Genomic DNA, 13510 nt, shown 5'->3' on the forward strand with positions numbered 1-13510 from the left:
CAACTTGCATACCCACAGTGCTGCTGAGCCGCCTGCCAATGAGAAGGAGAGTCTGGACAAGAGCTCAGCCACGTCCCAATCTATGGAAGCCCTGACTGAACCCACTGGAGAGGAGGAGGAGGAGGAGGAGGAGGTGGTGGCCCCACCAAAACCCCCTCTCCCTGGCCTCAAGATGGCTGAACACAAGTAAGAGCTTCTTTCATGGAGATAGTGTCTGTTTCATAGCTTCAATATACAGTAGTTCATCAATGGAGCCCCCCCTATCACTGGCCCAGACATGTCGCTTCAGGCAAGTCCAAGTCAAGTCTCCAGTATCTCACCTCTCTTTCTTCAAATGGCACAGAGCTGCATATCAATATCATGATTACCATTCCATTCTGCAGGATACCATTCCATTCTGCAAGATACCATTGCATTCAGACTTAATAAACTGCTTCGGAATGGGAAAAGTTTAACCCCTCATAAGATCATTTAATTGACTGCTCTCATTCACAGCACAAGGCAGGGTCAAGTCTGCACTGAAGGAAATGCAGTAGCCAAGTCACAAATCACTGTTTAGCCAAGACTCAAGTCCCCAACTCTGTATACTTGTTAGGCCTGCCGATAGCGCAGCACACAGCTCTCTTGAAGCCAACACCAATTTATCAACTGAAAAACGTTCATTGTATACCACTCATCACATTGAATGTCCTTGGATTACAGGCCAATGTGGTTGCCGCTCGTCTCTTTACAAGAAGACAAGAGAGGTACAATAGCTGGGAAACTGTGTTATAAGTAGTCTTGATTCTTTAGAAAGCTTTATAGACTTTGAAGGGGGTAAAAAAGGGAGGTGTCAGAAATTAGACTTCCTCTGGTGAGAACTGTCACGGCACCATCTCTGAGGCTCTTTTCTTTTGGGAGAAACTGCTCGGCAGAGGCTGGCGAGTTTACGGCCAGAGAGTGACGACAAGGAATGGAAATGGACCAGATTCCAGAGCTCACCACAAACACACTGGACAGCAGCATATCCAGACACTTCTAAATCCTTAAAGGCTCTTTGTCTTTCCTTCTGCTCCGAACAGTAGCTCTCTGAATTTCACTTATCCCGCAGCAGGTACGGGTAGCTCTCTGAATTTCACTTATCCCGCAGCAGGTACGGGTAGCTCTCTGAATTTCACTTATCCCGCAGCAGGTACGGGTAGCTCTCTGAATTTCACTTATCCCGCAGCAGGTACGGGTAGCTCTCTGAATTTCACTTATCCCGCAGCAGGTACGGGTAGCTCTCTGAATTTCACTTATCCCGCAGCAGGTACGGGTAGCTCTCTGAATTTCACTTATCCCGCAGCAGGTACGGGTAGCTCTCTGAATTTCACTTATCCCGCAGCAGGTACGGGTAGCTCTCTGAATTTCACTTATCCCGCAGCAGGTACGGGTAGCTCTCTGAATTTCACTTATCCCGCAGCAGGTACGGGTAGCTCTCTGAATTTCACTTATCCCGCAGCAGGTACGGGTAGCTCTCTGAATTTCACTTATCCCGCAGCAGGTACGGGTAGCTCTCTGAATTTCACTTATCCCGCAGCAGGTACGGGTAGCTCTCTGAATTTCACTTATCCCGCAGCAGGTACGGGTAGCTCTCTGAATTTCACTTATCCCGCAGCAGGTACGGGTAGCTCTCTGAATTTCACTTATCCCGCAGCAGGTACGGGTAGCTCTCTGAATTTCACTTATCCCGCAGCAGGTACGGGTAGCTCTCTGAATTTCACTTATCCCGCAGCAGGTACGGGTAGCTCTCTGAATTTCACTTATCCCGCAGCAGGTACGGGTAGCTCTCTGAATTTCACTTATCCCGCAGCAGGTGCGGGTAGCTCTCTGAATTTCACTTATCCCGCAGCAGGTGCGGGTAGCTCTCTGAATTTCACTTATCCCGCAGCAGGTACGGGTAGCTCTCTGAATTTCACTTATCCCGCAGCAGGTGCGGGTAGCTCTCTGAATTTCACTTATCCCGCAGCAGGTACGGGTAGCTCTCTGAATTTCACTTATCCCGCAGCAGGTGCGGGTAGCTCTCTGAATTTCACTTATCCCGCAGCAGGTACGGGTAGCTCTCTGAATTTCACTTATCCCGCAGCAGGTACGGGTAGCTCTCTGAATTTCACTTATCCCGCAGCAGGTACGGGTAGCTCTCTGAATTTCACTTATCCCGCAGCAGGTACGGGTAGCTCTCTGAATTTCACTTATCCCGCAGCAGGTACGGGTAGCTCTCTGAATTTCACTTATCCCGCAGCAGGTACGGGTAGCTCTCTGAATTTCACTTATCCCGCAGCAGGTACGGGTAGCTCTCTGAATTTCACTTATCCCGCAGCAGGTACGGGTAGCTCTCTGAATTTCACTTATCCCGCAGCAGGTACGGGTAGCTCTCTGAATTTCACTTATCCCGCAGCAGGTACGGGTAGCTCTCTGAATTTCACTTATCCCGCAGCAGGTACGGGTAGCTCTCTGAATTTCACTTATCCCGCAGCAGGTACGGGTAGCTCTCTGAATTTCACTTATCCCGCAGCAGGTACGGGTAGCTCTCTGAATTTCACTTATCCCGCAGCAGGTACGGGTAGCTCTCTGAATTTCACTTATCCCGCAGCAGGTACGGGTAGCTCTCTGGATTTCACTTATCCCGCAGCAGGTACGGGTAGCTCTCTGGATTTCACTTATCCCGCAGCAGGTACGGGTAGCTCTCTGAATTTCACTTATCCCGCAGCAGGTACGGGTAGCTCTCTGAATTTCACTTATCCCAGCAGGTACGGGTAGCTCTCTGAATTTCACTTATCCCGCAGCAGGTACGGGTAGCTCTCTGAATTTCACTTATCCCGCAGCAGGTACGGGTAGCTCTCTGAATTTCACTTATCCCGCAGCAGGTACGGGTAGCTCTCTGAATTTCACTTATCCCGCAGCAGGTACGGGTAGCTCTCTGAATTTCACTTATCCCGCAGCAGGTACGGGTAGCTCTCTGAATTTCACTTATCCCGCAGCAGGTACGGGTAGCTCTCTGAATTTCACTTATCCCGCAGCAGGTACGGGTAGCTCTCTGAATTTCACTTATCCCGCAGCAGGTACGGGTAGCTCTCTGAATTTCACTTATCCCGCAGCAGGTACGGGTAGCTCTCTGAATTTCACTTATCCCGCAGCAGGTGCGGGTAGCTCTCTGAATTTCACTTATCCCGCAGCAGGTGCGGGTAGCTCTCTGAATTTCACTTATCCCGCAGCAGGTGCGGGTAGCTCTCTGAATTTCACTTATCCCGCAGCAGGTGCGGGTAGCTCTCTGAATTTCACTTATCCCGCAGCAGGTGCGGGTAGCTCTCTGAATTTCACTTATCCCGCAGCAGGTACGGGTAGCTCTCTGAATTTCACTTATCCCGCAGCAGGTACGGGTAGCTCTCTGAATTTCACTTATCCCGCAGCAGGTACGGGTAGCTCTCTGAATTTCACTTATCCCGCAGCAGGTACGGGTAGCTCTCTGAATTTCACTTATCCCGCAGCAGGTACGGGTAGCTCTCTGAATTTCACTTATCCCGCAGCAGGTACGGGTAGCTCTCTGAATTTCACTTATCCCGCAGCAGGTACGGGTAGCTCTCTGAATTTCACTTATCCCGCAGCAGGTACGGGTAGCTCTCTGAATTTCACTTATCCCGCAGCAGGTACGGGTAGCTCTCTGAATTTCACTTATCCCGCAGCAGGTACGGGTAGCTCTCTGAATTTCACTTATCCCGCAGCAGGTACGGGTAGCTCTCTGAATTTCACTTATCCCGCAGCAGGTACGGGTAGCTCTCTGAATTTCACTTATCCCGCAGCAGGTACGGGTAGCTCTCTGAATTTCACTTATCCCGCAGCAGGTACGGGTAGCTCTCTGAATTTCACTTATCCCGCAGCAGGTACGGGTAGCTCTCTGAATTTCACTTATCCCGCAGCAGGTACGGGTAGCTCTCTGAATTTCACTTATCCCGCAGCAGGTACGGGTAGCTCTCTGAATTTCACTTATCCCGCAGCAGGTACGGGTAGCTCTCTGAATTTCACTTATCCCGCAGCAGGTGCGGGTAGCTCTCTGAATTTCACTTATCCCGCAGCAGGTGCGGGTAGCTCTCTGAATTTCACTTATCCCGCAGCAGGTGCGGGTAGCTCTCTGAATTTCACTTATCCCGCAGCAGGTACGGGTAGCTCTCTGAATTTCACTTATCCCGCAGCAGGTGCGGGTAGCTCTCTGAATTTCACTTATCCCGCAGCAGGTACGGGTAGCTCTCTGAATTTCACTTATCCCGCAGCAGGTACGGGTAGCTCTCTGAATTTCACTTATCCCGCAGCAGGTACGGGTAGCTCTCTGAATTTCACTTATCCCGCAGCAGGTACGGGTAGCTCTCTGAATTTCACTTATCCCGCAGCAGGTACGGGTAGCTCTCTGAATTTCACTTATCCCGCAGCAGGTGCGAGTAGCTCTCTGAATGTCACCTTGCCCGCAGCAGGTACGGGTAGCTCTCTGAATTTCACCTTGCCCACAGCAGGTGCGAGTAGCTCTCTGAATGTCACCTTGCCCACAGCAGGTGCGGGTAGCTCTCTGAATGTCACCTTGCCCACAGCAGGGTAGCTCACGACAGCGGCCTGTGTGTCTTACGCAGGGGCACACTGCAGATTTTGTCGTTCTTTTTTTGTGGTAATTCATTTTTATTTTTCTCCTCCCTGGGGACTTGCCTTGTCACCCTCACCCCACTCCCTAACTGGCATAGAGTATATCCTCAACTTCTTCATCACCACAGCTGCCTGCCTGCCCTGCATCTCGTCATTGGGCCCTCTGTGTGCACTGCAGTGTGGAAACAATTCAGTAGCTGCTGCTCTCTCCACCACTATCTGTTTGTGGTGTGGGAAAAAGCAGCCAGGCAGTGACCCGTGCACTGCACATTTTTCCCATTGTTCTGCTACTACAGAAGGCTCTCGGAAAGTGTCAGATATTGTATATTATCTCTCAACCCACCCAGGCCAGTGTCAGTGCAGTCTTTTCCCAACCTCCCTTCACCATACATACTACATAATACATACTACACAGTACACACAGAAGAAGTGAATCAGTCAGTGTACTGTGGCTAGGGCTGCATGCGTGGCTTTTGGAATACGTTGCATTGATGGACATTGCATGCTGCTTCATATTTAAATGATGTCACCTTCTTCTCCCCCACCAGTCCTCCTGCTCTGCCTCCAAAGAAGCGCCAGTCTGCCCCCTCACCCACCCGGGTGGCAGTAGTGGCCCCCATGAGCCGCGCCACCAGTGGCTCCAGTCTTCCCATGAGCATCGGCCTCCACAAACAGGTACAGTGACTCCAGTCTTTCATGGGCATCGGCCTCCACAAACAGGTACAGTGGAAGGAGCAGCTACACACACTGGGGCTGTGTCTGAAATGGCACCATATTCAGTATAGTGTACTACTTCTGGCCAGGCCCCATAGGGAATAAGTTGCCATTTTGGATTTTGCTATGTTTTACACCGGGGTGTGACATATATAAGCCATTTCTTGCACTGTTTCTTTTTTGCTGGCTATTATGTATTTTTCCACTAAAGCGGGTCTTGTCACCTCTCTCTGGTTGGCAGGAGTACGAGGTGGATGCCCTGCAGAGGCGCTTCTCTGGGGGCAGCCATTACTACGGAGGGGAGTCGCCGCGCATATCCCCCTGCAATAGCATGGGCAAGCTGAGCAAGTCCGACGGGCAGCTGTCCTGGACAATGGACAGTGGGCAGTGCTCACGCAACACCAGCAGTGAGGCTCTGGGTGAGTACTCAAACAGGCGTCAAAGCTCGATCTTTAACCAGAGATCCATTTTATTTTTCAAATCATGTAAACTATTTGGTGGAATGTGCTTTGTGCCTACCCGAATGGGCAAGTCAAATGTTGTCTTTAAGGAAACGTTAATTTGCTTTGACTCTAGTGTTCCATTTGTACATTTTACTTGCCCGTTTGGGCAGTATTTCGTGTCATATTCACTCAATTCCATTCCAACCTCTCCCTCCGCACGTGCTCAGTGCACACACAAGCTCCTGTTAGGTTTACAGAAATAATTGTCTATAAAAATATATGTAACTGATGGAATACACAAGCTACATTCCTTACAAATTATGACAGTTTTATCACAAATTCAAAATGGACAGGTTGATTGAAGTAGAAAAATGTGTTCCAACAACAAGCTGCAGTTTTTGAATAATTGCGTCCTGTCTATTTTCCGCTTAAGCTACTTTGCAAACTGCTAGTGCCATTTAGAATTAGTTAGCCTAGGCTATAACCCCCCAAAACATACAGGTTCCACACTGACAATATGCAAAAACATTAGTTTGACAAAGAGCGTATTTTCATCAGAAACCTCAAGCATGCAGTGACAAGAGAACGTACATTAACGTTCAGAAGTTTGGGGTCACTTAGAAATGTCCTTGTTTTTGTCCATTAAAATAACATTAAATTGATCAGAAATACAGTGTAGCCATTGTTAATGTTGTAAATTACTATTGTAGCTGGAAACGGCAGATTTTTTTAATGGAACATCTACATAGGCGTAGAGGCCATTATCAGCAACCGTCACTCCTGTGTTCCAATGGCACGTTGTGTTAGCTAATCCAAGTTTATCATTTTAAAAGGCTAATTGATCATTAGAAAACCATTTTGCAATTATGTTAGCACAGCTGAAAACTGTTTTGCTGATTAAAGAATCAATAAAACTGGCCTTCTTTAGATTAATTGAGTATCTGGAGCATCAGCATTTGTGGGTTTGATTACAGGTTAAAAATGTCCAGAATCAAAGGACTTTCTTCTAAAACTCGTCAGTCTATTCTTGTTCTGAGAAATGAAGGCTATTCCATCTGAAAAATTGCCAACAAACGAAAGATCTCGCACAACGCTGTGTACTACTCCCATAACACAACAGCGCAAACGGGCGCTAACCAGAATAGAAAGAGGAGTGGGAGGCCCAGATGCACAACTGAGCAAGAGGACAAGTACATTAGAGTGTCTCGTTTGAGAAACAGACGCCTCACAAGTCCTCAACTGGCAGCTTAATTAAAAGGTACCCGCAAAACACCAGTCTCAACGTCAACAGTGAAGAGGAGACTCCGGAATGCTGGCCGTCTAGGCAGAGTTGCAAAGAAAAAACATATCTCAGACTGGCCAATAAAAAGAAAAGATTAAGATGGGCAAAAGAACACGGACACTGGACAGAAAAACTCTGCCTAGAAGGCCAGCATCCCGGAGTCGCCTCTTCACTGTTGACGTTGAGACTGGTGTTGTGTGGGTACTATTTAATGAAGCTGCCATTAGAAATTTCTAAGTGACCCCCACCTTTTGAACGGTAGTGTATGTGAACCCTTTGGAATTACCTGGATTTCTGCATAAATTTGACATAAAATTTGATCTGATCTTCATCTAAGTCGCAACAATAGACGAACACTGTGCTTAAACTAATAACACATTATTGTATTTTTCTTGTCTTATATTGAATACATAATTTACACATTCATAGTGTAGGGTTGAAAAAGTATGTGAACCCCTAGGCTAATGACTTCTCCAAAAGCTAATTGGAGTCAGGAGTCAACTAACCTGGAGTCGAATCAATGAGACGAGATTGGAGATTTTGGTTAGGGCTGCCCTGTCCCATAAAAAAACACTCATAAAATGTGAGTTTTCTATTAACAAGAAGCATTGTCTGATGTCAACCATGCCTCGAACAAAAGACATTTCAGAAGACCTAAGATTTAGAATGGTTGACTTGCATTAAGTTTGAAAAGGTTACAAAAGTATCTCTAAAAGCCTTGATGTCCATCAGTCCACGGTAAGACAAATTGTCTATAAATGGAGAAAGTTCAGCATTGTTGCTACTCTCCCTGGGAGTGGCCATCCTGCAAAGATGACTGCAAGCTCACAGTACAGAATGTTCCATGAGGTTAAGAAGAATCCTAGAGTGTCAGCTAAAGATTTACAGAAATCTCTGGAAGATGCTAACATCTCTGTTGACGAGTCTACGACAATAATGATGTTCATGGGAGGACACCATGGAAGAAGCCACTGCTGTCCAAAAAAACCCATTGCTACACGTCTGAAGTTTGCAAAAGAGCTCCTGGATGTTCCACAGCTCTTCTGGCAAAATATTCTGTGGACAGATTAAACTAAAGTTGAGTTGTTTGGAAGGAACCCACAACACTATGTGTGGAGAAAAAAAGGCACCACACACCATCAAAAACTCATCCCAACTGTAAACTGTGATGGAGGGAGCATCATGGTTTGGGTCTGCCTCAGGGTCTGGACATCTTGCTCTCATCGACAGAAAAATGTATTCCCAAGTTTATCAAGACATTTTGCAGGAGAATGTAAGTCTATCTGTCTGCCAATTGAAGCTCAACAGAAGTTGGGTGATGCAACAGGACAACAACCCAAAAGACAGAAGTGAATCAACAACAGAATGTCTTCAACAGAAGAAAATACACTTTCTGGAGTGGCCCAGTCAGTCCTGATCTCAACCCGATTGAGATGCTGTGGCATGACCTCAAGAGAGCGGTTCACACCAGACATCCCAATAATATTGCTGAATATTCCTGACCGTTGTGCAGGTCTGATCCGCAACTACGGAAAACGTTTGGTTGAGGTTATTGCTGCCAAAGGAGGGTCAACCTGTTATTAAACTTCTTCGGGATCGGTGTCCCTTCCACGGGACGGTTGAGCTAACGTAGGCTAATGCGATTAGCATGAGGTTGTAAGTAGCAAGAAAATTTCCCAGGACATAGACATATCTGATATTGTCAGAAAGCTTTAATTCTTGTTAATCTAACTGCACTGTCCAATTTACAGTAGCTATTACAGTGAAATAATTCCATTCTATTGTTTGAGGAGAGTGCACAGTTTTGAACATGAAAAGTTATTAATAAACAAATTAGGCACATTTTGGGCAGTCTTGAACAGAAATGCAATGGTTCATTGGATCAGTCAAACTTTGCACCTAGACTGCTTCCATCTAGTGGCCAAAACCTAAATTGCAGCTGGGCTGGAATAATACATTATGGTCTTTCTCTTGCATTTCAAGGATGATAGTGCAAAAAGAAAATACACAAGACTGGTTGGGTTTTATCTTTGTATTATCTTTTACCAGATCTAATGTGTAATATTCTTCTACATTCCTTTCACATTTCCCCAAACTTCAAAGTGTTTCCTTTCAAATGGTACCAAGAATAAGCATATCCTTGCTTCAGGGCCTGAGTTACAGGCAGTTAGATTTGGGTATGTCATTTTAGGTGAAAATTGAAAAAAGGGGGTGAATTCAAGGCTTCACATACTTTTTCCAACCTGCACTGTGAATGTTTACACAGTGTGTTCAATAAAGACATGAACATTTATAATTGTTTGTTATTAGTTTAAGCAGACTGTGTTTGTCTATAGTTGACTTAGATGAAGATGTGCTCAACAAGCCGACCTGGTTAAATAAAGGTGAAATAAAAAACAATACAAAAACAATCAGATAACATTCTAAAGGGTTCACACACTTTTTCTTCCCACTGTATGCCTACTCACCAAACAGATGTCATGGCCTTATGCCTACTCACCAAACGGATGTCATGGCCTTATGCCTACACACCAAACAGATGTCATGGCCTTATGCCTACTCACCAAACAGATGTCATGGCCTTATGCCTACTCACCAAACAGATGTCATGGCCTTATGCCTACACACCAAACAGATGTCATGGCCTTATGCCTACTCACCAAACGGATGTCATGGCCTTATGCCTACACACCAAACAGATGTCATGGCCTTATGCCTACTCACCAAACAGATGTCATGGCCTTATGCCTACTCACCAAACAGATGTCATGGCCTTATGCCTACTCACCAAACAGATGTCATGGCCTTATGCCTACTCACCAAACGGATGTCATGGCCTTATGCCTACTCACCAAACGGATGTCATGGCCTTATGCCTACTCACCAAACGGATGTCATGGCCTTATGCCTACTCACCAAACAGATGTCATGGCCTTATGCCTACTCACCAAACAGATGTCATGGCCTTATGCCTACTCACCAAACAGATGTCATGGCCTTATGCCTACTCACCAAACAGATGTTATGGCCTTATGCCTACTCACCAAACAGATGTCATGGCCTTATGCCTACTCACCAAACGGATGTCATGGCCTTATGCCTACTCACCAAACAGATGTTATGGCCTTATGCCTACTCACCAAACAGATGTCATGGCCTTATGCCTACTCACCAAACGGATGTCATGGCCTTATGCCTACTCACCAAACAGATGTCATGGCCTTATGCCTACTCACCAAAAGGATGTCATGGCCTTATGCCTACTCACCAAACAGATGTCATGGCCTTATGCCTACTCACCAAACAGATGTTATGGCCTTATGCCTACTCACCAAACAGATGTTATGGCCTTATGCCTACTCACCAAACAGATGTCATGGCCTTATGCCTACTCACCAAACGGATGTCATGGCCTTATGCCTACTCACCAAACAGATGTTATGGCCTTATGCCTACTCACCAAACAGATGTCATGGCCTTATGCCTACTCACCAAACGGATGTCATGGCCTTATGCCTACTCACCAAACGGATGTCATGGCCTTATGCCTACTCACCAAACAGATGTTATGGCCTTATGCCTACACACCAAACAGATGTTATGGCCTTATGCCTACTCACCAAACAGATGTTATGGCCTTATGCCTACTCACCAAACAGATGTTATGGCCTTATGCCTACTCACCAAACAGATGTTATGGCCTTATGCCTACTCACCAAACAGATGTCATGGCCTTATGCCTACTCACCAAACAGATGTCATGGCCTTATGCCTACTCACCAAACAGATGTCATGGCCTTATGCCTACTCACCAAACAGATGTCATGGCCTTATGCCTACTCACCAAACAGATGTTATGGCCTTATGCCTACTCACCAAACAGATGTTATGGCCTTATGCCTACTCACCAAACAGATGTCATGGCCTTATGCCTACTCACCAAACAGATGTCATGGCCTTATGCCTACTCACCAAACAGATGTTATGGCCTTATGCCTACTCACCAAACAGATGTCATGGCCTTATGCCTACTCACCAAACAGATGTCATGGCCTTATGCCTACTCACCAAACAGATGTTATGGCCTTATGCCTACTCACCAAACAGATGTCATGGCCTTATGCCTACTCACCAAACAGATGTCATGGCCTTATGTCTACTCACCAAACAGATGTCATGGCCTTATGCCTACTCACCAAACAGATGTTATGGCCTTATGCCTACTCACCAAACAGATGTCATGGCCTTATGCCTACTCACCAAACAGATGTTATGGCCTTATGCCTACTCACCAAACAGATGTCATGGCCTTATGCCTACTCACCAAACAGATGTCATGGCCTTATGCCTACTCACCAAACAGATGTTATGGCCTTATGCCTACTCACCAAACAGATGTCATGGCCTTATGCCTACTCACCAAACAGATGTTATGGCCTTATGCCTACTCACCAAACAGATGTTATGGCCTTATGCCTACTCACCAAACAGATGTCATGGCCTTATGCCTACTCACCAAACAGATGTTATGGCCTTATGCCTACTCACCAAACAGATGTTATGGCCTTATGCCTACTCACCAAACAGATGTCATGGCCTTATGCCTACTCACCAAACAGATGTCATGGCCTTATGCCTACTCACCAAACAGATGTCATGGCCTTATGCCTACTCACCAAACAGATGTCATGGCCTTATGCCTACACACCAAACAGATGTCATGGCCTTAATTCATCACTATGCAGTGTTCAATGTGGAATTGTTCATCCATTTTGAAAATGCCGAAGATTAAATCGAACGTCTGTATATCGAAAAGAAGACAAATGTTGGTTTGTAACCCTGAATTTCTTCTTTCATCTCAAACAAATTGAGCCCCCTTTCAAATGATCCCTCTCTGAGAATAACTGCTCCAGGCATGAGATGTGCATCACTTCACACTGGCAACTTTATTCATTTGGATAAATATTCTGTTATATTTTATTCTTATATTACATCATGTTTGTTTTACTATAAAATAGGTGTCTTGACTGTGATAAGGGCTCGGGAATTAAGAGCATCTGTCTACTAAATGAACAAAACAAGGCTATGCCATTACACAGCCATGGAGTTCTACAAGCAGGTTACTGCCTTTTTGAAGATTGTGTTTCAAGATATAATGTAATAACCAGTTGATATTATGGTTTCAATAAATTCATCTTACATGGCACTTGCTTTTTTATTGAGGCAATTTAGCTATTAGGATTTGTTTGTAATGGTTATGATAAATTACGCGCTGTTGCAATCTTATGACATCTAGGAAAATGCACCCAAAAATCCAGTGCGGGCCTTGTGTTCTAAAAAAATGTTTTTTTTTTTCATGCGAGTACTCGAACAGTCAAAAGATTTCAAATGCTCATCCCTAACACACACACATGAAACTCACACACAACACAAACGAGTTACATGTTCCTGCACTGGCTTCACAGAGACCTGATTGGAGAGGAGCCCATTGGGTAGAGAGGATCCCATTGGTTTTCGAGAGGAGCCACTATGAGCCCATTAGGTTAGAGAGGAGCCACTATGAGCCCATTAGGTTAGAGAGGAGCCACTATGAGCCCATTAGGTTAGAGAGGAGCCACTATGAGCCCATTATGTTAGAGAGGAGCCACTATGAGCCCATTAGGTAGAGAGGAGCCACTATGAGCCCATTAGGTTAGAGAGGAGCCTCTATGAGCCCATTAGGTTAGAGAGGAGCCACTATGAGCCCATTAGGTTGGAGAGGAGCCACTATGAGCCCATTGGGGTAGAGAGGAGCCACTATGAGCCCATTAGGTTAGAGAGGAGCCACTATGAGCCCATTAGGTTAGAGAGGAGCCACTATGAGCCCATTAGGTTAGAGAGGAGCCACTATGAGCCCATTAGGTTAGAGAGGAGCCACTATGAGCCCATTAGGTAGAGAGGAGCCTCTATGAGCCCATTAGGTTAGAGAGGAGCCACTATGAGCCCATTAGGTTAGAGAGGAGCCATTATGAGCCCATTAGGTTAGAGAGGAGCCACTATGAGCCCATTGGGGTAGAGAGGAGCCACTATGAGCCCATTAGGTTAGAGAGGAGCCACTATGAGCCCATTAGGTTAGAGAGGAGCCACTATGAGCCCATTGGGGTAGAGAGGAGCCACTATGAGCCCATTGGGTAGAGAGGAGCCACTATGAGCCCATTAGGTTAGAGAGGAGCCACTATGAGCCCATTAGGTAGAGAGGAGCCTCTATGAGCCCATTAGGTTAGAGAGGAGCCACTATGAGCCCATTAGGTTAGAGAGGAGCCACTATGAGCCCATTAGGTTAGAGAGGAGCCATTATGAGCCCATTAGGTTAGAGAGGAGACACTATGAGCCCATTAGGTAGAGAGGAGCCACTATGAGCCCATTAGGTTAGAGAGGAGCCACT

The 13510-nt window shown here is 46.1% G+C and overlaps 1 protein-coding gene across 3 annotated transcripts in view; it reads left to right on the forward strand.

Moving 5' to 3' along the window:
- LOC112248224 (rap guanine nucleotide exchange factor 1-like) overlaps positions 1-13510 on the forward strand; it is a 48750-nt gene that overhangs the window by 16090 nt on the left and 19150 nt on the right. For all 3 annotated transcript variants that reach the window (XM_024417075.2, XM_024417076.2, XM_024417077.2), the window contains exons 6-8: positions 19-186; positions 5196-5322; positions 5603-5780. In XM_024417075.2, the coding sequence (XP_024272843.1) occupies positions 19-186; positions 5196-5322; positions 5603-5780 (473 nt within the window). The remainder of the gene's footprint in view (positions 1-18; positions 187-5195; positions 5323-5602; positions 5781-13510) is intronic.

This window comes from Oncorhynchus tshawytscha, linkage group LG04 (assembly GCF_018296145.1).
Source record: "Oncorhynchus tshawytscha isolate Ot180627B linkage group LG04, Otsh_v2.0, whole genome shotgun sequence".
NCBI classification, from domain to species: Eukaryota; Metazoa; Chordata; class Actinopteri; order Salmoniformes; family Salmonidae; genus Oncorhynchus; species Oncorhynchus tshawytscha.